This window comes from Setaria italica, chromosome VI (genome assembly GCF_000263155.2).
Source record: "Setaria italica strain Yugu1 chromosome VI, Setaria_italica_v2.0, whole genome shotgun sequence".
NCBI lineage: Eukaryota > Viridiplantae > Streptophyta > Magnoliopsida > Poales > Poaceae > Setaria > Setaria italica.
This window is the reverse complement of record NC_028455.1, coordinates 3,957,790-3,983,951: the sequence shown is the minus strand read 5'-3', so window position 1 is coordinate 3,983,951 and position 26,162 is coordinate 3,957,790. Positions and strand designations below refer to the sequence as shown.

The 26,162-nt window shown below is 43.0% G+C and overlaps 4 protein-coding genes across 4 annotated transcripts; all 4 read left to right on the top strand.

Annotated features, from left to right (window-relative positions):
- The first annotated feature begins 270 nt into the window (after nucleotides 1-270).
- LOC101771400 (pentatricopeptide repeat-containing protein At1g07590, mitochondrial) lies at nucleotides 271-4,203 on the top strand. Its single transcript, XM_022827620.1, has 3 exons — nucleotides 271-357; nucleotides 859-898; nucleotides 988-4,203. Exon 3 carries the CDS (start codon nucleotides 1,024-1,026, stop codon nucleotides 2,107-2,109), a length of 1,086 nt encoding a protein of 361 aa, XP_022683355.1. The 5' UTR covers nucleotides 271-357; nucleotides 859-898; nucleotides 988-1,023; the 3' UTR covers nucleotides 2,110-4,203.
- A 707-nt stretch (nucleotides 4,204-4,910) lies between these two features.
- LOC101785418 lies at nucleotides 4,911-8,455 on the top strand. The gene is made up of 8 exons (XM_004972709.3): nucleotides 4,911-5,072; nucleotides 5,224-5,292; nucleotides 5,469-5,498; nucleotides 6,252-6,284; nucleotides 7,120-7,190; nucleotides 7,420-7,501; nucleotides 8,018-8,107; nucleotides 8,205-8,455. Exons 1-8 carry the CDS (start codon nucleotides 4,983-4,985, stop codon nucleotides 8,241-8,243), a joined length of 504 nt encoding a protein of 167 aa, XP_004972766.1. The 5' UTR covers nucleotides 4,911-4,982; the 3' UTR covers nucleotides 8,244-8,455.
- A 2,032-nt stretch (nucleotides 8,456-10,487) lies between these two features.
- LOC101770604 lies at nucleotides 10,488-12,974 on the top strand. Its single transcript, XM_004974350.2, has 2 exons — nucleotides 10,488-12,218; nucleotides 12,680-12,974. Exons 1-2 carry the CDS (start codon nucleotides 10,488-10,490, stop codon nucleotides 12,899-12,901), a joined length of 1,953 nt encoding a protein of 650 aa, XP_004974407.1. The 3' UTR covers nucleotides 12,902-12,974.
- Nucleotides 12,975-14,908: 1,934 nt separating this feature from the next.
- LOC101770210 lies at nucleotides 14,909-20,977 on the top strand. Its single transcript, XM_004974349.4, has 2 exons — nucleotides 14,909-16,735; nucleotides 20,599-20,977. Exons 1-2 carry the CDS (start codon nucleotides 14,909-14,911, stop codon nucleotides 20,854-20,856), a joined length of 2,085 nt encoding a protein of 694 aa, XP_004974406.4. The 3' UTR covers nucleotides 20,857-20,977.
- The last annotated feature ends 5,185 nt before the right edge of the window (nucleotides 20,978-26,162 follow it).

The window sequence follows — 26,162 nt, the reverse complement described above, 5'->3', positions numbered from 1 at the left end:
CTCGTGCTCGCCGGTTGCAGCTCCGCCGCGATGCTGCTGCTGCGGGCGCTGCTCCGGCGCCGGCGGCCGCTGCTCCCTGCCCCCGCCCCCACCCCCGCCGCAGGATTCTTCACTAGCTCGGGGAGCGACGCCCCCGCGCCTCCTCCTCAGCCGCCGCCGCGGCCTCCTCCTTCGTCGGAGGGGCCCCGCGATAAGCCGGGGCAGGAGGCCTCGCTGGCGCAGCGGGTGGAGGGGGCCGCCTCGGTGTGCGCGGCCATGCGGGGGTGGATGGCCGACGGCCGCGCCGTGCACCGCGGACACGTCTTCCACGCCGTCAACCGCCTCCGGCGCCACCGCCAACACCGCACCGCCCTCCAGGTACTCTTATCCTCCTGCCCCCAATTCATTCTTTCCCTTTCTCGCATTCCCGGTCTTCCTGGCTTGGATTCCATCGGCCTCCAACAAGATCTTCCTTGCGGTCGATGCAGGTCAGCTGCAGTGACGAAAGGCATGTTCTTATGCTCGCACTGATTGCCCTGCTTGCTCATCTGTAGAGATGAACAAAATGTTACTCCCTCTGTTCCAAATTGTAGGTCGTTTTGACTTTTCTAGTGTATGTCTAGATGCATAATAATATCTATGAACCTAGAAAAGCTAAAACGACCTACAATTTGGAACGGAGGGAGTATTTGTGTTTGGATAGTAATTCAGTTATACCAAAATTTTACTTGTGAAACAACCACTCGTCCAATTACCATGTAATTAGCTTCTCTTTGTTTTACAATGTATGGATAGCTGTTACTGTGTAAGATTTTCCTTAGTACCTTCCATTTATTCAAGAACTGACACTGCATTTCTGCAATTGTTTTCTTTCCGCAGGTCATGGAGTGGATCATGAGAGAGAGGCCCTACAAGCTGAGTGAGCTTGATTACTCGTACCTCCTGGAGTTCACAGCTAAAGTCCATGGCATTTCTGAAGCTGAAAGCCTTTTCCTTCGTGTGCCTCAGGAATATCAGAAAGAGCTGCTCTACAACAACCTTGTGATGGCTGCGTTGGATCTGGGTCTGATTAAGCATTCCTATGCGTACATGAGGAAGATGAGGGAATTGTCCCTGCCAATTTCGCCGTATGTTTACAACCGCATGATCATCCTCCACTCTTCACCTGGACGCAGGAAAACTATATCCAAGATCCTTTCTCAGATGAAAGCTGATCGTGTAACCCCTCACACATCAACCTACAACATCCTGTTGAAGATACCAGCCAATGAACACAACATCGATGGGGTAGCGAGGGTATTCAATGATATGAAAAGAGCAAAGATTGAGCCCAATGAGATCACTTATGGCATTCTAGCTATTGCGCATGCTATAGCGAGGCTGTATACTGTTTGCCAGACATATGTAGAAGCAATTGAGAATTCCATGACTGGTACTAATTGGTCGACACTGGAAATTCTTTTGATCCTATATGGATACCTTGGGAAGGAAAAGGAGCTAAAGAGAACATGGGAGATCATGCAAGGTCTTCCTCATATTCGATCAAAAAGCTTCACACTCGCAATTGAAGCATTTGGAAAGGTTGGGTCCATTGACCAGGCAGAGAAGATATGGGTCAACATGAATTCAACAAAGAAGTTAAGCCTTACAGAACAGTTCAATTCCATTTTATCCGTTTACTGCAGGCATGGTGTTGTGGATAAAGCATCAGCTGTGTTTAAAGAAATGAGAGCAAGTGGATGCCAGCCGAATGCTATTACTTATCGCCACTTAGCTTTAGGTTGCTTGAAATCGGGTCTTGTTAAAGAAGCTCTGAACACAATGGATATGGGAAAGAAAGAAGTTGTCACTAAGAAGGTGAGAAGTTCAACACCGTGGCTGGAGACTACACATATGTTGCTTGAGAAGTTTGCAGAAATTGGTGACTTGGAAAATGCAAAGAGAGTATACAGAGAATTGAGTGAGTCAAAATATTGTAGGAATTCCTTTGTGTACAACACCCTCCTAAAAGCTTATGTGAAGGCAAAAGTTTATGAGCCAGATTTGCTGAGGACAATGATTTTGAGAGGGGCAATGCCTGATGCTGAGACATATAGTCTTCTCAGACTGATCGAACAGTTCAAGATATAGTGGCTTCTGTCTGCTGTTGACCTCAAGGAGTTCAAGGATTACAAGGAAAACCGGTGCTGAATAGTCATACAAAAATCAGTATTGAACTTGTAGAAATCATTTGGAGCACATGACCAACAAATTATCCTTTTGGTGGTCGATTTGTTGTACAGAATCCCAACACCTACACAATGTGATTGGAGAGATACAACAATCTTTTGTATTGTAAACAGTTCTACTGGAAACTTGTGTGTTCCAAGCTCGGAAATTTTCCTTTCCCCTCCAAGTACAAGGTATACAAAATGATCAGCTGGTTAAACTGAATGTCGGAATCATAATCTCTAAAGAACGAAATCCGGCAGGAAAACTCTCTCCACGTCAATCCATGTAATCATGACGTCATGACCGTCAAATTAGAGCTCCCATTGATTCTCAAACGTCGGATTTCATATGGACGGCAGCTTTCATTCTACACTGTACTCGACATCGCTAGGTGTCTCCAGAAACCTCATCTGCAGAGCCTGCCGTCCCCTCCTGCAAAGCATCGAAGCCCACTTGGCCATCATGGCTGCTCATCACAACCGTGGTACTTACACTAGCAGCAGTTACATCCATCATCCCAGTGAAGTATGTTGTTGAGTTGAGGGCTTTGTATGCAGTGGCAGTTGGGGTCACACTAGGCATCTACATATCTGTTCAGTGCTTCTTCCAGGCAGTTGTTCTGTATCCTCTTCTTGTCGCAACAATTGTCTCTGCTGCAGTCTTTGTCGTATTCACCCATCTCCCTTCTGAATCCAGCACAAGGGTTTTGCCACGGGTGTTCTCTTTCTTGGTAGCTTTGTTTCCAGTCACCTATCTGCTTGAAGGACAATTAAGAGCCAAAAGTTTTGCAGATGAGGATGAAGCAGAGAAGTTCACCAACATGTTGGCTATAGAAGGGGCAAGAATGTCACTTTTGGGTCTCTATGCTGCTTTTTTCATGATTATTGCATTAGAGATTAAACTGGCTTTGCTATTGCGTGACAAGGCTGCGGACAGGCGTAACACATGGCTCATCTAGTCAGAGCTCTGCCTTCCCACCCAAAGCAAGGCTGCTCCAGCAACGAAGAGCTCATGCTGCACCAACATTCACCATCAAGAGATTGGCAGCTGAGGCAGCTTGGATGCCTGCGATTGACAACGTTTCTACTGTGTTGTGCTTCATCATCTGCCTTGTTCTCAATATAACACTTACTGGTGGCTCGAACCGTGCTATCTTCTTCCTAGCACCCATCCTTCTGCTTTTGAACCAGGATTCAATATCTTTGCAGGATTTGGCAACAGGCAGCGCTATTTCCCTGTAACAGTTTCTATTTCCGGGTATTTGCTATTGACAGCATTGTATAGGATATGGGAGGAGACTTGTCCTGGCAATGGAGGATGGGCTCTTGATATTGGGGGCCCAGGCTGGCTATTTGCTGTGAGAAATGTCGCTCTTCTTGTTCTGACATTACCAAATCACATTCTCTTCAACCGCTGCATGTGGGATTATGTCAGACATACAGATGCAAAGCTACTGTTGACGCTACCTCTCAACTTGCCCTCGGTTACAATGACAGACATAGTTACTATTCGGGTGTTAGGATTGCTAGGAGCTATGTACTCTCTTGTCCAGTATTTGATATCAAGGCGGATAAGAATTGCTGGGATGAAATACATTTAGAATAGGATATGTAACTTTTTGAGGTAAATCTTTTACACTTCGGCACAATTGCTGTCAGTAGTCTCCAGTTCCTGAAGCGAGACATCTTTGCCTGGTCGACTCGGAGCAAAATAGTGCCCTGTAGCAGAGATAAAAAGGCTGTCGAAGGATGTTGTTTTTGTACTGAATGATCTTGATCTGTATACTGAGTGTACACCCAAAAGGTGTTGTAGCATATATAGATGATGTTGAACTGCACATATGATGCCATCACCTTAGGCCATTTACTTTAAACTTTTGATGGTGCAGGAATTTGCGACAGATACTTTTTGATTAGCCTGAGCAAAAGACCCTGTACATCTTGGTAGATGCTTTCTTGTCTAAATGACTTGATCGGTTAATCCAGAACGGCAGGACATGTCAATTAATGTTTCCATATGGCTGCCTGGTTTTGTTTCCTGTAGAAAGCCATAAACGTTTGGTTCTAGCTCATGAGCTAGCTTTTCTGATCCCTGTCCAATGTGGCTTGTAGAAGGACGACTTGTAACATTGTGACTGTATTTGTTGTGTTTGGGTCCTGAACCTGAAGCGAGACTGCGAGAGCTTGAACTGACTGATAGGCTATAAGTGATCGCCTGATGTTCGCTGAATCGTGCAGACAGATATGAATTTGTCCAAGTCCAGCTTTATTCCTACTGTCTACCTTGTGGCCTTATGAAATGCATGTCTTCTTAACATCCTTTCTTATGAGTTATGATGACGTGTATCTCTATTATGACATATGCATACCTCTACCCTGGCCTGGCAGAGTGACAGGTGTGTTTCTGAGTGGATTTTCTTTTTTTAGGGCAGTCTCTGAGTGTGACTGCGTGAGTGGATTTTAAAGCAACAGTGTCCGTCCAAAGGGATGCAGAGGGCCCGAATGTGTTCATTTGAGCCCAATACTAGATGCAGGCGGGCGCGGATTCTTAAACGAGCCCGCTTAGCCACCACCCCGCATAAATCAGCTTTTGTGGCCGATGCGGCCCAGCTGCAAGTTTTTTGCGGACCTGGGCTCAAGCAATAGCAGAGTAGTACTCGGGTCCATCTCAATACAGCCCAACTAGCCCATTAACCCTTCCACCCCCCGCCTCTGATTCCGAAGGCAAGCAACCATTTCGCCGCTCTTCGAATTCGAAAGCCGGCGTCTCCACCTCGCCGGAGTCCGCCACCGATGGATCCCGCGGCGCCGGGGAGGTTCGACATCCTCCAAACGTCGTTCAAGGCCGCTTCCAAGTGCCTCCTCACAGCATGCTCCCGCGAGGTTAGCTGCTGGTTCCGTTCGCGCGCTCTCGCCCCGTCCCCTCTCCCCTTCCTCGGCTCCGACAGCTCGGATCCTGGATGGGGATTCGATTTTTTTTTTCAGTTTCCCATGGTGCATTAATCAATTGATTCGTGCTCTTGCGGCGTTTCAGGCTGTCAAGAGGGCTTTCCCGTCGTTCACGGATGCCGAGAGGGAGCGTCTGTACCATATGCTCACCCGCGTGAGTCTCCCTGATCTACTCCAGTACTCCCTATCCACTAGTTAGGGTTTACAAATAGCTTTGAAATCAGTTAATCCTTGCAATATCCACTAATTTGAATCGCGTGCAAAGTTCAGTTTCCGTATCCAGCTAGTGTGTTATCTGTGGATTTATTCATTTTTTTTGTGTTTTTTCAGGTGATGAAGGCTATGCATGCCACCATAGAGGTACAGTTTTTGTTCCAGGCTGATTTCTGGTCCCCTATTATAAAGGATGAAAGATTGGATACTCGTTTTAAACATAGGATTAAATAATGAAGATAGAATTGCACGCTTAACTTTTTTAGGAAATTTTTGGGTATCTGCAATTTCGTACTGTGGTAATTGGGGGTGGGTCTAGCTTTACCTTGATTCCTTGAGAATAGACGTTTCTTTCAACTTTTATCAGCCCCTTTTGCATCAGGGACTCAATTCACGAAGGGCCCCATTCCTGAATGTCAAATTAACATTCAAATTTTGTTTCAAATACATGTCATTCTATGATTTCGAACTTTTACACAACATTGCTGTCTTTGCACCATCAGTTTTCTTATATACACCACTACACCTCCCTTTCATACTCCATAATGCTACTAGCATTGAATTTGTCACTTACTACTAACAAAGATATTCCAGAGATTAAAAACATAATTTGGGCTAAGGTTTATGTTATGTTAACTGTTTATTATACAATGCCTGTATGTTTTGAGCTGATTTGCTAATGTCTGCCTTCCTCTATAACCTTTCTATCTGTCTGTCACAATGTTTTCTGCTGCCTGACTTGCACAGTTAACAACTTGTATCTTGTAAGCATGCATTGTTGAATTGCAGTACTGATATCGGTTCTGTTATGTTTGCCAAGCCTGATGCTATTAGTATATATTTATCTTCCTTTCTTTGCATGTATGAGCACTGTATTAAATTTTTTTCTTCATACTGCAGGAGGAGTTTGACGAAGTCTGCCAAGAAAGACAGGTAATTTTGAAATCAATGTGTTCTCAACCATGTTGCCAGTTTTTCAGCACAGCATGTGGGTTTTCAAAGGAATAATTTTCCTAGTTTATTAAGAGATTAACTCCTGTCAGACATTCATTTCCATATGTGCGTTTATACTTATAGCAGCACTATAAATGTAAAAGGAGCTCTTACCTATCAATTACTGTGGGAGTTCTTTAAATTCTACTGGTTGGACTGGTTAGGATTTGATTATACTTCACCATGAAGTATATGGGTGTATCAATGACAAAGGGGTAAAACTGTACTATCTGTTGTTAAATCCATATCTTATCCTCTGCCTTTAGTGTTAGAATGACAAAGCTTACCATTCAGATGCTCAGCTTCAGCGACTGGTTGTGTCAATCCAGCAATCAGAAACTAATGGTCCCACATCATGTATTAGGTTTAGCCTGTGCCCCTGCATTCTTGTGTATTTTTTTTCTTGCTGTCACTTAAACTTTTTTGAGATATTCATGCTCCTTTTTTTTCTTTTGATGTCACTCTTTTTTCTCTTAATGGCCTAGTTGGCTACTGAAAATAGAAAATGAGGCAAACAATTTTAAGGTGACTATGACCATGAGCTGGTAGTTAATAGCCATTGATTCACAAGGATATGCTTTCAGGAAAGCTAGGTCGTTAGGGACACCTGGGATTAGAATGAAACCCATGCATTATACTCTTAAAATAAGTATCTAAGTTTTAACAGTCTAACATATAAATAGGTCAGTTTTGTTATACTCCTTGGCACCTTGGAGTTCATGGTTTAGAGTACTGTGTCTTCTCATGTGTAACATCATCACTTTTGTTCTGTTAGGTTGCTGCTGCCCTTGACAAGATAGATGATTTCGATGAAGAGCAAAATCTGGATGTATTACCTTCAGAGAAGTAAGCGACGTATCCGTTACCTTGGAGTTCCCTTTTGAAATTTTAGGGTTTCAAATACTAGGCTGATATGGTTATGGTACATCCAGTGACCTCGCTTTTATGTTTGCATACTAGTTGATAAGTAGATGGAGATATTCCTTTGGCAAATTTAACATATCATTTCTTTATTTGCTCTCTGTCCAAAGTTTCCCAATCTAGTTTGTTCTGATGGTAGTTCTATTCAATGCAGGACTAGCATTGAAGAAATCGAAGAAAAGATATCAAGGGCAAAGAAAGATGAAATTGAACATTTGGCTGCTTTACTGAAAAAGGTATCGTGTTGGTTTTAATGTTTTACAAACTACAGGTGTGGCACCAAAGCTGGGCCTTTATGTCCTACCATTGATAAGAAAGATGACTCTTATTCAGTAGGACAAGGTAGTCATTGTTCTCACGAAAATACAGGATGAATGTGAGCACATAGTACTCTTGAGTGTGGTTGCAAGTAAATTGATTGGTTGATTTGATTACTGGATTGAGGATTTGAAGCCTTTGTAGCTATATGTGGAAGCTATGAAATATCTTGTGCACATATGTATATCAACAAGATTCCATCATTGTTTTCTTGGAAAAGAAATTAAGAGCATTTTTTATTCATTTCACTACAACTCAAATGGCAAGATGACTACTGTCAACTATATTATTGCATAGGGAAGTTACCCATCGGATGCTAATTTTTGTTGCTAAAAAATATGACAAGATGCTGTCAAATTTATTATCCTTGTGCTAACATTTCCATTTGGGTAAAAATGATGAATAGTTTAAGTTGTTTCCTGTTAACAACATAGGTTGAAGAAAGTAACAATGCAATGAAAGCTCGACTTGAACTTCTGAAGAAAGGAGAGGATTCAACTGCATCAAGGGATGTTCTCAATAAGGTCAGTTATCCTTTTTTTTTTCACAATTGTATGACCCATTTCATTCTACTATGGTTCTCAGTTTGGTTTGATTTCTTGAACCCTTTTTGTTTTACAGCTGACACAATTGAATTCTACATACGCGTGTGAACAATGATGGCCGGGCCGTTCTGATGATTACTCACTGTTGTCGATGGACATCTTTTGTACATTGATTTGGTAGATATGTTAGATGGGATGATGCATGATTCAGGAATGAGCCAGGATGCTATCTGATGATTCAAGAACCCCTTATGGATTCGCTGTACCGTGTAACAAACACAGTTGTGTTTTGGATATGAACCTTAGATCCTGCTGTTGTTTCTCTTACATGACGCATCACTTCAGTTCCTGATATCAGCAGCAGCAACAACAACAATATAGCCTTTCAGTCCCAAGCAAGTTAGGGTAGGCTAGAGTTAAAACCTAACAAGAGCCACTCAGGGTTCTGGCATATGAATAGTTATTTTCCAAGCACTCCTATTGAGGGTTAAATCTTTGGGTATATTCCATCCCTTCAAATATCTTTTATTGCCTCTTCTCATGTCAATTTTGATCTTTCTCTGCCTCTCTTCACATTACTATCACGCCTTAGAGTTCCACTACGCACCGGTGCTTCCGGAGGCCTTCGTTAGACATGTCCAAACCATCTCAGCCAGTGTTGAATAAGCTTTTCTTCAATTGATGCTACTCTTAACCTATCACGTATATCCTCATTTCGGACTTGATCCCTTCTTCTTGTACGACTACAGATCCAACACAACATACGCATTTCCGCAACATACGTAGAGGCTCTTTGCACACCAGTTGTTTTTCCCAATCAGTTTAGTTGTTACCTTTACACCTGAATTATGATTATTGTGACAGAAATATAAATTGTAATGGAAGATTGGTCCTTTGCCGGCGTCTTCAGAACGCGCTATTCAAGGACCTAACAAACACCCCAAACGCAAGTAATGTTGATCAACTTTGAAAAAGTCGAGTCTCATGCTCCATAACTACATGCTATGCCTTTTCAGATGGGATCAATGATAGCAATGTTAATGGATCTACGACATCCAATACAGAGTCACCGCTCGCAGATGCAAGAGAACTCAAGAGGCAAAGAGATCGAGACTGAGACACGCAGAGAAGATGAAGTACTAAAGAAGCAGCATGAAGCATATCAATGAAAGAAAACTGAAGCTGCCATTGTGATGCCAATAAGCATAAACCGGTTACTTTTCGGAACAATCAAATGGGATCAAGACCGACAAATGATAAGTTAATGCTTTCATGCAACCAGGAAACTGTGCGTCTTGGTGAGAGTACGGATTGGCTGCAGAGAAATGATATACATCAGGAAACAAATTAGCCTATTCAATTGCCAGGTACAATGAATTCTTCTCTATATCAATATTTCCATTGAAAAGGTCATTAGAAATGTAAGAAGAGTTGTATTTGGAAGTTGGGTTCTAGTGTAAACCTTCATGTGGCCAGCTGGCCTTTTGGCTGTGTCCAGTCCCTAGCTAACAAGAGATTAAGAGCCTAAGATGGTCAAACATGGAGCTGAGATTCCTTCGTGTATATAACACACTTGTTGGTGCCATCAGTGTTTGTCTCTACTAATGGACCTGGTTAGAGAATACTAGCCATATTATAAATTGAAAGGGGAAGACTAAAGCCGATCTTTTGTTTGTTTCTGTTTATATATGCAGCCCGGAGTGTAATACTAAAATTGACCGGAGTAAATTAAAGATCAATGCAGAGACTAGATGGGGTCTTTTGTTCGTCTTTTATTTTTATTAACCCAGCTACTAGCTATTTAAAAGGCGTGCATTTTTTAAGCTCAAAGGCCAAGAAAACGAGAGTAATATATGTGTAGACCGATTGGACCATAAGAAAAGGACCCATCTAGTCTCCCTTTGCACTGGTCTTCAATTTCGGTCCTTCTTAGCAATGGAGCATCGCGTTCCATTGCTAGCAATCGTTCTAGCCAATCGCCGGGGAGAGCAAGGATAAGTCTGTTCCTCTTAGCTGCTATCGGTGATTTCCCTCCGATCTGATTCTGATCCATTTGTAGTAAGGTAATCTGTTCCACTAAATTGCATCGGTCTGACATAAGCTTTTGCTTTTACTCATTTTCCTTTGTACTAGTAATGAATTTCAGACTTCAGAAGTACATAGTCTTTTTTTTTTGTTTATTTATTGTTGATGAGGCAAAATAAGCAAGCATAGGCTTGTGTCTGTGAGCCATCCGAGCTATTTGGACATGATTTTTATACATTACGGTCCTGTGTATTTCAATCGCTACAGTTGCATCTGGTAATCCTAGCTTCTGAGCTGCTGGTTTGAATTTTAAGTGTAGGCCGCGATATCCCGGATGGCTCAAGGTTTAGCGCGTTTCTGGAACGAATGGGGGATCCAAGTGCTGGTCCTCTTCAGCTTTACGTTGCAAGTCATGCTGCTTGCGTTCGCCGAGACTCGCCGGCGCAAATCCTCAGCTCCGCTGAGGCTTCTCCTGTGGCTCATGTACCAGCTGGCTGACTCCACGGCGATATACACCCTTGGCCACCTGTCTGTGGCCAGCAGCAAGGCACAGGACCAGCACTTGGTCGCCTTTTGGGCGCCATTCCTGCTGGTACACCTTGGGGGCCCGGGTACCATCACCGCCTATGCCTTGGAGGACAATCGGCTGTGGCTCCGGCACCTGCTCACTCTCTCCGTGCAGATCCTGGGAGCCGCCTTCGTCATCTACAAGTACATCGTCCGTCGCCGGACCTTGCTCCTACTGGCAGCTATCCTGGTGTTCGTCGTCGGTGTCCTCAGGTACGGAGAGAGGACATGGGCGCTCTGGTGTGGCAACACGAGCAGCATCCGGAGCACTCTGAAACATCCCAAGGGGGAGACTGCATACAATCGTAGTCATTGGAAGAAGCTGAGGTGGCCAAATCCAAGACAAGACGACCAAGACAAAAGTTTTGGTGATGAGGAACTTCTCCTGGGAGCTCACTCCCTGTTCCACGTCTGCAAGATTCGGTTTGTCGACGCAACAGAGCGCATGTCCGAGTTTGATCAGACTTGCACAAGGTGGTACGGTGGCAAGGACTTGTCCGGGTTACTCGAGATGGAGCTATCCCTCATGTACGACATCCTCTACACCAAGGCTGCCGTGGTCCACACATGGTATGGCTACACTATACTTGTTGTCTCGCCGCTTGCAACATCTGCCGCCCTCTTGCTCTTCCACTACTCGAGCGACAAGCATGGTAAGAGCAAGGTTAATGTCGGAATCACCTATACATTGCTGTCAGGGACCTTGGCCCTAGAGACCATATCAGTGGCTAGGGCCATCGGGTCGACCTGGGCGTGCGCCTTGATGTACTGCTGTGGGTGGGAGCGACTTCTAGGTGCCGTCACTTACCTCCGCCGGCGCATCGGGGCGGCAAGCAAGAGAAGGTGGTCAGGCTCCATGGGTCAGTACAACTTGCTCCACCTGTGCACCCGTGACAGGACCGAGCTTGGCGGCAGGCTGGCTGCGAAGCTGGGGCTTCGGAGCTGGTGGAACAAAGTCCACTACTCTGGCACCATAGCAATCTCAACAACAGATCTCAAGGACCGGATGCTGCCCGTGTTTTCCTACGTCCATCCCAAAGCACGAGGCATCCATGCTCTAAATGGCATGGGGATATTCAAAAACTCTGCTCAATATATTCACTCGACTCTTAGCGATTTTGCCTTTGACGACAGCATTCTCTTTTGGCACATTGCTACTGATGTCTACCTTTCTGAGTCAAAGGTTGAACATGAAGAGAAACTTGTCGCGGCAGTCCAAGTTCTCTCCAATTACATGATGTTCCTGATGATAGCGCAACCTGAGATGCTGACCGGCCCAATCCAGCAAGGCCAGTATGTTGACACCTTTAATGACTTGGACAGAATGTGGGATCGCCACTGCTCAGCTAATCAGAATCAGGGACCTCTCGTCGAAAAGTGGTGGAGTATGCTGAAGAAACTGTTCCAGAGTGACAAACCCAATGCTTCCAGGATGCGGCAGAGAAAGGAGCTTGCCACGAAATTCCTCACCGTCGATGCTGACACAATTCATGAAGAGGTTCGAGCCCAATCTGAATCCCGACCACCTCAAATCCAAGTATTTCATACATTTCAAATCTGAACCCCAACCACCTCAAATACAATCCTCCATTTCAAAACATAGGGCACGGTTTTACATGGTCCAAAATCCAAGTATGTTGACAGAATATCATCATCATCTTAACTTTGAATATATTATATTCTATAAGCATAACACATTTTAAAACCAAATATCTTACTATTAACAATTACAGGCTTCTTTTGGAGCCTCCACATTAATCCTCAAAATGCTTAAAAAATAAAAAAATCCTAATTCGCAAAAATAAAAAAACAACTGGCCGTAATAGTTCCCGTTCTCTAGGTAAAATACTTTGAGGGTGTTTACATATATGTTCATAAAAATCAGTTAAAATTATCTTCCCTTTATGATGATTTATGGGCGCTAACTTATTTATTACGCCTTTTGCTTCAAACTCGAAGGGTTATAACGGGCCTGCTTTCTTCCATGGACGTGGAATTGCTTCCTGGCTTCTCGCAACGGACTCGGGCTCCACGTTGGAAGTGATCTTTAGGGTGTGGTTGGAGATGCTGTGCTATGCTGCCCACCACTGCAGTAGGGATTCCCATGCTAGGCAGCTCAATAATGGCGGCGAGTTCCTCACTGTTGTGTGGCTCTTGTCACATTGGCAAAATCGTGCATAGACGGATTGTCCCCGTTAGCTAATGCTTGGGGGACTGCTTCGATCTTCTTTTGCAGTGTGCCTGCAGAGTTGTATTTGGGAGTTGGGTTCCAGTGTAAGGCCCTCATGTTACCAGCTGGCCGGCTTTTTGGCTGTGTCCACGCTGCTAAGAGCATAGGATGGTCAAACGCGGAGCTGAGATTCAATTCCTTCGTGTACTTACGCAACTTGTTGGTTGCATTAGTGTTTGTCCTAAGAGCAATGCTCTACTAAAATGGACCTGGCTAGTGGCTAGAGAATACTAGTCACATAAGTTAAAAGGGAAGACTAAAGCTGATCTTTTGTTTGTTTATATTTGTTAATGCAGTCCAGAGTGTAATGCTAAAATTGACTGGGGTAAATTGAAGAACAATGCAAAGGGAGACTAGATGGGGTCTTGTCTTCGTCTTTTATTTTCGATAACCCGGCTACTTGCTATTTAAAAGGCGTGCATTGTTTAAGCTCAAAGACCAAGAAAACAGAGAGTATATATATGTAGAATGATTGGACCATTAAAAAAATGCCCCATCTACTCTCCCTTATTGCACAGGCCGGTACACTTTAGAGTAGGTGGTGACACACAAGCATATAAGATTTTAGTATCAAAGTCAACTTCATCTATATATGAGTTGTTAAATTAACGAATCATGGGGAAAAATACCTAGTACATGGAGTTGAATTTAGTCTTGAATTTTATATGCATGTATATATGTGACTAGATATCTCATCTCCATTTATGAACCTTTTACGAATTTTCCAAAACCTGTAAGTATGTCTTGCAAGCTGAAATTTCGGGTTGCTTCTATGTGCAATGCAAATGACCTCATCTATTGTCATGTGACTGTATTATGAATTCTTGGTTAAGTTGAGCATGACGCATTATTTTTTTATTAGTGAACCCTGTGTGTTTGCTATTTAGCATGCAAGTCTTTGAAGATGTAGATGTAGGTTTTCTATTTAATGTTGTCAAACACCCGGTAAAATTCTTGCAAATTCCTGCATTGCAAAAAAGGCCTGACTTGCCATACTGCCTTGTGACAGCAGCACCACTCCTAGCAACAACAATCGGAAGGTTTAAAAACTTAACGTGGTCAGGTATCTTTTTGGAGCGTGCCTTCATATAGCTGCATTCTATACCTGGAATGGGTGGAAGCACACTGACTGGACACAACGATCTCAAAAAAAAGAGTGTCCGGTTGGCTATTTGGACTTTTTCCTAGATAAAATGATCATACGAAGGTGTTTAATTGACTGTTTGGATCACTGAGCCTACATGAGTGGGGAAGCTCGATCGGGCATATCCACAGGGCCAGGATAGGAGAGTATTTTTACATTAGCTCATGCAAAGCTAAAATTGTCCATATGGTTAACTAGATGCTCTTCTCTGTGGGACTATACTCATCTATTGGTCAGGTCAAACAAGATGCTAAGATGGTCAGGTCAAACAAGATGCTAAGATTCATTGGTGTATGTAGTTGTCAGCGGTTGGTTAGTCGCATTAGTGCATACCAAAGCAATGGACCTGATATTCATACAAGGGAAGACCAGATGGGGTCTTTTTTTTTTTTATTTCTGTCTAGGTCGTTGGCAGGAGCAAATACCGCTAATGAAAGGGAAGACTAGATCAGGTCTTCATTCTTTTGTTTGTAAAAATTAATCCTTATCATGTGCCTGCTTAGTAGGAGTACTGGTATATGTACACACTGGACAGGCGATTAGCGCATTGCATTCCATTTCCATTTTCAGGCCAGCAGGCCTTATGGTCTGATCGTTGTAATCGCCTGAATCCCTTGCTGTTAGTTGGTATCATCGGCGACTTCCCTCCCTTATTTGTACAAGTAAACGTTAGTAAGTTGTTCCATTTATTTCAATCGCTAATGTTGCATTTGGTAATCTTGAGAGTCGTTGATTTGACTTGTAACTGCAGGCTGGGATGGCTCAAGGGTTAGCACGTCAGTGGAACGATTGGGGGATCCAAATCCTGGTACTCATGAGCTTCACATTGCAAGTCTTGCTGCTTGTGTTCGCGGAGACTCGCCGGCGCAAGTCCCCGGCTCCGGTGAGGCTCCTCCTGTGGCTCATGTACCAGCTGGCCGACTCCACGGCGATATACACCCTCGGACACCTGTCCGTGGCCAGCAGCAAGGCACGTGATCCGCACCTGCTGGCCTTCTGGGCACCCTTCCTCCTTGTGCACCTAGGGGGGCCAGGCACCATCACCGCCTACGCCCTGGAAGACAACCGGCTCTGGCTCCGGCACCTGCTCACACTCTTGGTGCAGGTCCTGGCAGCCGCCTTTGTCATCTACAAGTACATCAAAGACGGCAGCACCTTGCTCCTACTCGCCGCTATGCTGGTGTTCGTTGTCGGTATCCTCAAGTATGGAGAGAGGACATTGGCGCTTTGGCGTGCTAACATCAGCAGCATCCGGAGCGCCCTGAAGTATCCCGATGGGGAGAAAGAATTCAACCTTAGTCACTGGAGGAAGCTGCGGTGGCCATATCCAAGAAAAGATCAAGATAATGGTGATGAGGAGCCTCCAAGAAAAGATCAAGATGACAGTAGCACTATTGGTGATGAGGAGCTTCCTAGAAAAGATCAAGATAACAGTACAATTGGTGACGAGGAGCCTCCAAGAAAAGATCAAGATAATAAGAGTATTGGTGACGAGGAGCTTCTCCTGGGAGCTCACTCCCTGTTCCACATCTGCAAGAGTATGTTTGCCGATGCAACATTATACTTGTCCAAGTTTAATGGGGATTGCAGTACTCGCTACGCCAGCAAGGATTTGTTTGGGTTGGTCGAGATGGATATGTCCCTCATGTATGACATCCTCTACACCAAGGCTGCCGTGGACCACACATGGTATGGCTACACTATACTCGTCTTCTCCCCGCTCGCGACAGCCGCCGCACTCATGCTGTTCCACTACTCGAGCGACAAGCGTGGTGGCGGCAAGGCCAATGTCGGCATCACCTATGCCTTGCTGTCAGGGACCTTGGCCTTGGAAACCATATCATTAGCCAGGGCCATTGGGTCGACCTGGGCATGCGCCTTGATGTACTGCTGCGGCTGGGAGCGGCTTCTGGGTGCCGTCACCTTCCTCCGCCGGCGCACCAAGGCGGCGAGCAAGAGAAGGTGGTCAGGCTCCATGGGGCAGTACAACTTGCTCCACGTGTGCACCCGCGACAAGACCGAGCTGGGCAACAGATTGGCGGCCATGCTGGGCCTTCAGAACTTGTGGAACAAAGTCCACTACTCCGGCACCATACCAGCCTCAGCAGCAACGGATATCAAGGACCGGCTGCTAAAGGCTACTGGGCTCAATGCAGGGCACACACGAGGCGTCGGTACTCTGGAAACCATGAAGATAGACAGGAACTCTGCTTATCTTACTTACTCGAGTGTTACCAATGATTCGTTTGACGATAGCATTCTTTCTTGGCACATCGCTACTGATGTTTACCTTTCTCAGTCAAAGATGATTGGACACCAAGAGAAACTTGTTGCTGCAGTCCGGGTGCTCTCCAACTACATGATGTTTCTTCTGATGGCACAACCTGAGATGTTGCCCGGCCCAATCCGCCAAGGCCAGTATGCCGACACCTGCAATGAGCTGGACAAAGTGTGGGATAAGTGCTTAGCTGATCGGAAACAGGGCGCGGATCCAGACAGGGGATCTCCCCAAAAATGGTGGAGTATGCTCAAGAAATTGTTCCAGCGTGACAAACCCAATGCCTCTAGGATGCCGCAGATAAAGGAGCTTGCCACTAAACTCCTCAGCACTATCCACAACGATGCTGACAATGATGAAGAGGTACGGGCCCAAACTGAACCCTTTCCCCCTCAAATCCAACTACTTCATACATTTCAAAACATAAGATGTGATTTGACCTGATCCTGTCTCTTAGTCCATACTTTGAACTTTAAAAACTTTTATTTTATTTATGTTATATTGCTCATTACCATACAATTGACACCATATGAAAGTACTCAAATATGAATCCAGAGAAACTACAAATGTTAGGCTAATTGTTGTCCAACGATTGATAACTTTGAATCTTGGAGCATGGGCATCTAAAAAATTAATGGAGTGATTACTTTATTTAGTTTTCCCTGGATAAGTCTTATGGGTTACATTTATATCCCACCAACACGGCACATTGTTAAACTAAATATCTTACTATTACTAATTAAAAAAAATCATAACCTCCATGTTAATCCTTAAGACGTCAGGAGCTTCTAAACTTCAATAGTTCCTTGCTTGGTCGCTTTCCAGAGCTGTTTAGGCTGTGGTGTCTAGCCAGGTCGTTTTGGTGATAAGCTCCCTGTGGCAAGCCTGTGAGCTTTTGTTGTGTGTTTGTGTGGTGTGAGTCCTGTACTTTGATTTGGCTCCTATGCTTTTCCTTCTTAATGAAATGACGCAGCTCTCCTGCCTAGTTTGTAGTTTGAGGAAAAAAATCCTTAAGACGTCTAGGAAATTCTCACATGTGCTTGTAAAGGAAGCTTTTCGATTGTGACACGTGACAAAGCAGGCAGCTAAGCTAGTTTAATAGATATATCCATATCATTACCAATTTTCAATTGGTTAAATTATACACAAGCTCTAGTTTAAGTTAGGCATAGTTTCTATATAAATTGTGCAAAATAGTCATTAAAATAGTACTTCATCTAAATTCCAATTAAAGTTGGCACGCAACTCGTACATAAGTGCCTAGTACTAGATATTTCGTAAAGTTGCCACCTCTTACGAAATTCAATGGAAGTTGCTATGTAGTGTCGACATAAGTTGCTTCCTCGTCTAAATTTAATGAAGTGATATTAACACATCCTTTAGAGTGGATATGCATTCTATATTAAAACTTTCCATATCTAAATTCTATTATTGAAGTTGTTATAGTGCCGCAAATAATTTGCAATGTAATAATCACCGAAGTAGTTACGGTGCCCAATGTAAGTCGTAATGTAATATTCACTAAAGTTTTACCACATTGGTTTCCTTTATTTAAAAAATAAAATTTTAAATGTGAAAGAACCGAGATGTCGCCTAGAGGGGGTGAATAGGTAAATTGACCAATTAACATAATTCAATCCACCCACTAGCACTACTAGAGTCAAACTGGCCAGACCAGTTTCTCAGACCGGTCAGATCGGTCTACGGCAAAGTGACACACCAAGTGTTGCTTGTGTCCCTCTTCGACTTCTAGCACCAACCAAACTTGGAGAATGACTTTGTAGATGATTTCTAGCAGGTTTAAGTAATTCCTGCACACAAGACAAAAGATAAGCACACCCAAATAGATCGAAGCGGAAACACAAGTAATTGCTAGAAATCAACAAGTGAGACAAACCAAATGAAGACACGAGGATTATTTTTTCCGAAGTTCAGATTCACCGCAATGAATTCTACATTTCTGTTGAGAAGCCCATTGGAATACGAGTCTACTTCCAATAAGCCGGGTCTCTTTCAACCTCTTTCCTCATCTCCACTAGATGATCTTTTTCATTGTGGAGGCAAGATCGCAGCCCTCACAAACTTGCTGCTGCTCACCACATCTTAGGAGCTAGCCGGAGACACCTAGCCGTCTAGGAGGCAAACCTTCAAGAATAACAAATGCTTCAACAGATTTCTCAACACAAACCACAAGTGCTCAAGCTATGGATTGCTCTTCTCAGCTCACGTAAGATCACTCTCTCAACCCAACTCAAAGATTTCTCAAGAATCACTCAAGTCTCACAAAGAGAGGTTGGGGAGAACTTTTCTAGTCACAAGATAGTCACAAATGCATGTAGAACCAGCAGCCCACACCAAGGAGGGGGACAAGGGGTATAAATACCTCCACACACTAGAAACTAGCCGTTACGCCTGCTCAAACATGTCAGACCGGTTGCCAAACTGATCTGGTTTGAAAAACTATCCGTTAGCACTCAGAACTCCAGACCAGTCTGTCAAACCAGTTAGTCTCGTTTGGCTAAGTTAGCCCCAAAACTTTCAGAGACACTTTCTCAATCCACTTATTGGCTGAACTAACCTTAGTTAGCTGACCTGGGACAGTTAACATACTCGAGGGTTTTCTCAAGACCAGTCTCACATAAGTCAACTAAAAGTATTTTGGTGTTGTCAATTAGCCAATGTTGCATCCCCTTTGATAGTACGGCATGCCTATACTGAAGAATAAGCATAAAACATAATATCATCTATTTGAGCTTGTAAGTCTTCATCCATGCCATACTTTGATCAATATTCACTTGAGGGCTCACAACATTGCTATCATCTTGAGCACATCCAAGTTGAGCTAGTGACTTATTATAATTTTCCATCATACATGATAAGGTATACTTGAATCCTTAAGTCAATCCATTTTATCAACCATAATAGATTAAATGCATTGCATTGCTTCCCTCGGTAAGGCTTAGATATGATACTTCGAAACCCCTGATACTAGTCACTTCACCTTAGAAAAATGCACATGGTCCAAGCTGTCGCTTAACCAAAGCTTGCTTAGTCTCTTACTCTATCATCTCACTCGATTTCTTCACCTATTCTTGCCACTTTGAGTTTAGTTTTGCTTTTAACATCAACAATGAATTCCCTTTTGAAATCCTCTTCAAGTGATTATTCTTGATTGATAATAGAATATCCCATGAATTGCAAGCTTCCAATAATGAGACCAATATGTAACCCATGAGCCCATGTCTCTTTATCATATACACACAAAATCTTACAATATCCATTTGTGAATATCAGTTTTCTTTACTTAATGATCCCTTCACTTGTCAATGAAGCTATCACATGGTTTGGAGATTTATAGATCAACCATGATAACATATCCCCAATTGTACTTCACCCTTGCTTGTCATTGATCATAAATTTGCATCACGGGATCACATACTTGCTTGCTAACTTCATTGTGAGCCATATACTAGACATTCGAATTATGAGACAATATCTTCATAAAAAATACAGAAATAAATTCCTGCTCACAATCTTAAACAAACAAGTTAGTCCTTTAATCATTTTATCATTCAATACGTCTAAACCCACTTATGGACCTAGATGCACTTTCAAAATGTACATTTTAACATTTTGGACATAATTATTGCAACATTTTGGGTATATATATTGTTTCACAATCTCCTTATATAATATCGAACTAGTTTATCCCAATGTTGAATTCAGTTTCAGAGATATCGAGTCATTTTTAAAAAAGTTCAAATATGCATAAGGCAATGTAAAAAATCAATACACATTATTTGTAAGGTACATTGTTGGTGGGCTGCAATAACTATACCAGATTGAGCCATTAAGCTATGTGTTGTGTAAATAACCACCTTTCCTATATGTCATTCGTCATCGTACCCAAACACTGAAATTGACTACTTTTAAGATTCGTACTTGCCCACTCATTTGTTTGTACTCATCATGGCTTTGTCCTCTCTTGCCAAACCCTACCAAGATGCCAGCTTGCACCAGTCATCTCCAATGGCTTTATGTGCTTAAAGCGCTACCACCAAGGCCACCACGACCATTAGGTTTGGAATTTTAGGGGTTATATTTTTTAAGGGGAGGGTGAAAGTACTTTCAAGGTGTATGTTCATAAAATTAGTTTAAGATATTTTATTTTGCTTTTACGATAGTTTTTGTTTGCTAATTTATTTATTACACCTCTTTTGCTTCAGGATCCTGGCTTTGCACCCGTGTTTTTTCTAATAGCTCGCCCTGCCATCGAAGGACCTCGACTAGCTGAAGAGTTTCTCGCGATGGACTCGGACTCCTTTTTGGAAGTAATCTTTTATGTGTGGTTGGAGATGTTGTGCTATGCTGCCCACCACTGCGATAGGGATTCCCATGCTAGGCGGCTCAACAACGGGGGCGAGTTCATCACCGTGGTGTGGCTTGCGATACATCAGCAGCAACACATTGGAACTGTTGGCTGAGGATTTTACCGATCCGACGTTTAGGGAGATTTAATCTTTTTTTCATTATTGTTTCTAAATTATTTGCTTCCACTGTATATTATTTTTTCATATAGACAGTGTAAATTTTGTTTACATAAGGATTGTGTGAGAAATTAAAAGTTGTTACATTTTACCATTTTTATTCCATGCAATTGCAAAATGATAATAAATATGTTATGATTAGTTATAACAATGTTCATGAGATCTAAACCAACAATTGTAAATTTCTTCTATTATTTGGATAATCTTTTATTCTAAGCATTTTGTAAATTTTATGTGGATAGTTTGGGCTAACTATGGCAAGAGGAAGTTCTTTTCCCCATGGTGAGTGGTGGTCATGGAGGTGGCCGTCGTGGTGGTGGCGGTCGTGGAGGTGGCAGGGGACATTTCGAGCACGATGACACTCCCGCTAGTCTTCCATGACTTCAATTCCATGGGGCCCATTGACTTGCCATTCGGCGATCGAAGCAAAGGAACAATTCCCAACATAGTAATATTCTTTCTTTCTTTTAATTGATTTTGTTACTACACATGAATAAATTCTAAATTTACTTCAATGCAGCTTATCAATAATATTAGATGGCTCAGAAATGTTATCGAAGCTTTAGGTGGTACTTCTCTTATGGTGCAAACAGAGGACGTAGGACCAAATATGGAAAGAAAACATCGTGAGGAAACCAGTATTCGTAATGTGTATAAAATGTGTATCCTTTGTGGTGCAAACAGAGGATCTCATGGTGCAAACAAAGGATGAAGGACATGATCGCAATAGCCGACAAGCGTCATGTCCTTCAATGAGACTAGTGACCGGATGTTTGATGAGAATCCGATCGGCACTTTCAACCCACGCAAACATTTGCACATAGCCAATCTCTCATCTGGTGTTAAGTTGTAGCTAGCCAGGGGAAGGTAATGCTTACCATTAGGTACTTGCGGGTAGGGCTCTGGCCTGATTTGAAGGTCAACCAGACCTTTCGTGATTTTAGTCCGTCATTTGCCTTGCCTGATAAGTCCAAGAATCGGATGATGCTATCGAACACATTCTTCTGATGATGCATCCCATCAATGGCATGGTGCACCGCTAGCTCTTACCAGTATGGCAAATACTTAAAAGAAGATAGACATCTTCTTAAATGGCACGTCTGCGACGTCTGTAGTTTCAGCCTGCTTCCTTCCCCTTTTCGAATTATCAACACCACCTAATGACTTCTTTCTGAGTTTGAACTTGACCTTCTCGCACACTTCAAATACTATTTTACCAGTAGCTGGTTTTGGAGAAAAGTCATTGTCATTAGTGCCATCAAAAAAGTTCTTCATCCTGTGGTATTTGTGTGTCTTCAATAAGAAGCGCCTATGCCGCATGAACATTGTCTTCATAGATCCCTTAAGGTACATATATGATGTTCTATCCAGGCAAACTACGCAAGTTGTCTTACCTTTTACCTGACCTGTCAGGGCAAATAGGGCAGGATAATCATTGATGGTAACAAAGATAATGGCCCTTAGTGTGAAGTGCTTATGTCTATACTCATCCTATATTTGAACCCCATCTTCCCAAAGCTTGTACATATCTTCCATCAATGGCTCAAGGAAAATATCTATGTCGATGTCAGGTTGCTTTGGGCCTTGTGTGAGAATGGTTAGCAAAAGGAACTTTCTCTTGTGACATAGCCATAAGGGAAGGTTGTATATGGTCATCAGCACTGGTCATGTGCTGTGCGTGCTGCTTCTTTCACCAAACGGATTCATGTCATCTGTACTCAATGCGAACTGTACATTCCTTTTTTCATCTGAAAACTCTGGATGATTGGCATCGAAGGTCCTCCACTGGTGAGCATCGGAAGGATTTCGAAGCTTTCTGTCATCCTTTATTAGGCGATCAGCATGCCAAGTCATCATTTCAGCGGTCTTTGGGTTTGAGAACAAACGCTTCAGACGGTCCACCACTGGCAAGTACCACATCACCAAGGCAGGGACTCTGCGCTGAGTTATCATGTTAGTGCCTATACAGGACTCGTCCTCCACTTGAGCACTAGCATTTTTTTTTGCAATCTTCTTCCTCTAATTCCCGATGGAGGAACCGGCACGGTCCTCACAGAAATTGGCATTACTTTTCTAACGGCTAGCATCGTAAATTGGACACTTTTCCAATGCCGCATACTCACCGCGGTACAATATACAGTGGTTCCTGCACGCGTGTATTATTTGCACATGCATCTTCAATAGATTGATAATCTTATTTGCTTCGTATGTGTTTTTGGCATAAAGTTAGGCTTCGGGAGCACATTGCCCAGTAGAGTAAGAAGATTATTGAAACTATTATTTGACCAGCCGAATTTAGCCTTCAGGATCAAAAGATGAAGGACGAAATGTAGCATTGTCCACTCCTTCCCACATCCCACATACATACGATCCTTTGCTACCTTTTTGAGTGTCTCGAAATTCTCTAACCCTTTAGCACTCCCTAGCAACACTTCCAGTTCAATGTGGCGCAACATGTCCTCCATACCAACATCACGTTCCTCGTTCACCTGTGGTTCCACATGCACATCTATTTGATCACCATTTTGATCTCCACGGTCATAATCATTACCATCATAACATGATCATTGTCGTTTGCATCATCATCACCCACTTCATCATAACCAGTATCGATATTTGTGTTGTTGGAAGTACCTCCTGCCTCACCATGGTGGGACCAAATTGTGTATCCATCCACAAAACCTCGCTTTATCAAATGACTCTTGATGACATTAGTATCCTCCCATACAATATTGTTGGTACAGTCAAAACACGGACAACGTATTTGCTTTGTCTTGCCAATGCGAGCGTGCTTCTTCGCAGCCTCGACAAACTTCGATACCTCTGACATGAAAGTAAGCAAATATCTCCGTATGCCATACATCGATGCTCTATGATCCATCTTTAACAACCTATGACAAGAATTCTATGTTATATTAACTAATTTAATGAGCTATTCTATAAACTAAATTAAATTATGGATGTAGTAACTAATAAGTAGGAAGAAATTTAATAAAAAATAATTCTATATTACCCAAAATGAAACTCAATTAAATCTTGGATGTAATAATTAATAAGAAGAAGGGAAAAAATCAAACTCAGGTATTGTAATTGTTATAATATGATCATAGAATTTTATTTAAAAAATAATCCATTTCTAATTTTTTTTCTCTCTCTTCCCTCCTCTCTCTCTTAGTTCTAGATCTAGATGACAAGCTAATGAAGCTAAAAATGATGGATAGAAGTTGAAAAAGAATGTTGGAATGGCACAAACTCACCTTATATAGCCACCTCCTCCAAAGAAATCGAGAGCAAAACCTTCCTCCTTAGATTTGGTGTTTTTGGAGCTTTTCCCGAACTCCTCTCGGGCAAGCTCCAAATGGAAGGTTGTCTAGGGAAGAAGATGAACAAGAGCATTTATGGTGAGGTTTGTGCTGGCGGGCGACATAAGCCAACCGCCAGCACAGATGGGGTGCATCTATGCTGCGGGTGGGCTCCCATCTGTGCTGGCGGTTGGCGAGAGCACACGCCAGCATAGTGGTCTGGGGTGCATCTGTGCTGACGGGTGATTGCATCGGCCGCCCACTGTGCTGGTGCGTGCTCCCTCACCGGCCCAAGGAAGCTTTGTGCTAGTGGGTGCAAATCACGCCCGTCAGCATGCTAACTTTCCTGTGCCAGCACAAATCATTTCTGGCATAGTGGATGATGATGATGATGGGGAGGAGGAGGAACGTCTTCTGGTGGGAGCGTACTCCCTGCTCCACCCCGCTTTGATTCTATGACTAACATCTTCATCAATATCCCCATCTCGTTGTAGCATTGATCCCAAATATCGAAATATATCCTTCCTGGGCACTACTTAGCCTTCCAAACTGACATCTCCCTCCTCATGTGTAATAGTGCCAAAGTCACATCTCATATATTCAGTTTTAGTTCTACTGATTCTAAAACCTTTTGACTCTAGGATTTCCCGCCACAACTCCAGTTTCCTATTTACTCCTGCTCGACTTTCATCAACTAGCACTACATCATCCGCGAAGAGCATACACCAAGGGATATCCCCTTGAATGTCCCTTGTTACCTCATCCATCACCAAGGCAAATAGATAACGGCTCAAAGTAGACCCTTGGTGCAATCCCATTCTAATCGGAAAGTCATTTGTGTCACCATCACTTGTTTGGACTCTGGTTACAACATTGTTGTACGTATCCTTAGTAAGTTTGACATACTTCGTTGGGACTTTATGTTTGTCCAAAGCCCACCACGTAACATTCATTGGTATTTTGTCATACGCCTTCTCCAAGTCAATTAAAACCATGTGTATGTATTTTTTTCTCTCCCTATACCGCTTCATAACTTATCTTATTAAGAAAATAGCTTCCATGGTTGACCTTCCAGGCATGAAACCAAATTGGTTAGTAGAGACCCGTGTTATCCTTCTCAAACGATGCTCGATAACTCTCTCCCATAGCTTCATAGTATGGCTCGTCAACTTAATTCCTCGGTAATTAGTACAACTTTGAATATCTCTCTTATTCTTGTATATTGGTACCAGTATGCTCCTCCTCCACTCTTTCGACATCTTGTTGGACCAAAAAATATGGTTGAACAACTTAATTAGCCATACAATGGCTATATCCCTAAGGCATCTCCACACCTTAATTGGGATACCATCCGAACCCATCGCCTTACCACTTTTCATCCTTTTCAACGCCTCTCTAATCTTAGATTCTTGGATCTTCCGCTCAAAGTGCCTATTGGTGTCATCAAAAGAGTCATCCAATTGAAAGGTTGTGTTCTCATTCTCACCATTGAACAATTTGTCAAAATACTCTTACCATCTATGTTTGATCTCATCCTTCTTTACCAAGATGTTCTTCATTTCATCCTTAATGAACTTAACTTGGTTGAAATCCCTCGTCTTTCTCTCACGAACCTTAGCCATCCAATAGATGTCCTTCTCTCCTTTCTTAGTATCTAATCGTTAGTAAAGATCCCCATATTCCCTACCCTTTGCCACACTTATTACCTCCTTATACTTCTCTATGTTATCCACACTCTTGTCATGGAACAAGCGCCTATAACATTATTTCTTCTCCTTAATAGTCCTTTAGACTTTCTCATTCCACCACCAAGTATCTTTATCTATGCCTCTACCCTCTTGTCACTCCAAGCACCTCTGAGGCCACCTTCCAAATGCAGTTTGCCATCTTCTCCCACATATTGTTTGCGTCCTCTCCTTCCTTCCAAGAGTCCTCTTTGAT

Bases quoted from the DNA above. Each gene is read 5' to 3' on its own strand.
- LOC101771400 (XM_022827620.1), top strand. From the start codon at position 1,024: ATGGCTGCGTTGGATCTGGGTCTGATTAAGCATTCCTATGCGTACATG.
- LOC101785418 (XM_004972709.3), top strand. From the start codon at position 4,983: ATGGATCCCGCGGCGCCGGGGAGGTTCGACATCCTCCAAACGTCGTTC. The intron at 5,073-5,223 runs GTTAGCTGCTGG...GCGGCGTTTCAG, and splicing joins TCACAGCATGCTCCCGCGAG to GCTGTCAAGAGGGCTTTCCC. The intron at 7,191-7,419 runs GTAAGCGACGTA...TATTCAATGCAG, and splicing joins GATGTATTACCTTCAGAGAA to GACTAGCATTGAAGAAATCG.
- LOC101770604 (XM_004974350.2), top strand. From the start codon at position 10,488: ATGGCTCAAGGTTTAGCGCGTTTCTGGAACGAATGGGGGATCCAAGTG. The intron at 12,219-12,679 runs GTTCGAGCCCAA...TCAAACTCGAAG, and splicing joins CTGACACAATTCATGAAGAG to GGTTATAACGGGCCTGCTTT.
- LOC101770210 (XM_004974349.4), top strand. From the start codon at position 14,909: ATGAGCTTCACATTGCAAGTCTTGCTGCTTGTGTTCGCGGAGACTCGC. The intron at 16,736-20,598 runs GTACGGGCCCAA...CTTTTGCTTCAG, and splicing joins ATGCTGACAATGATGAAGAG to GATCCTGGCTTTGCACCCGT.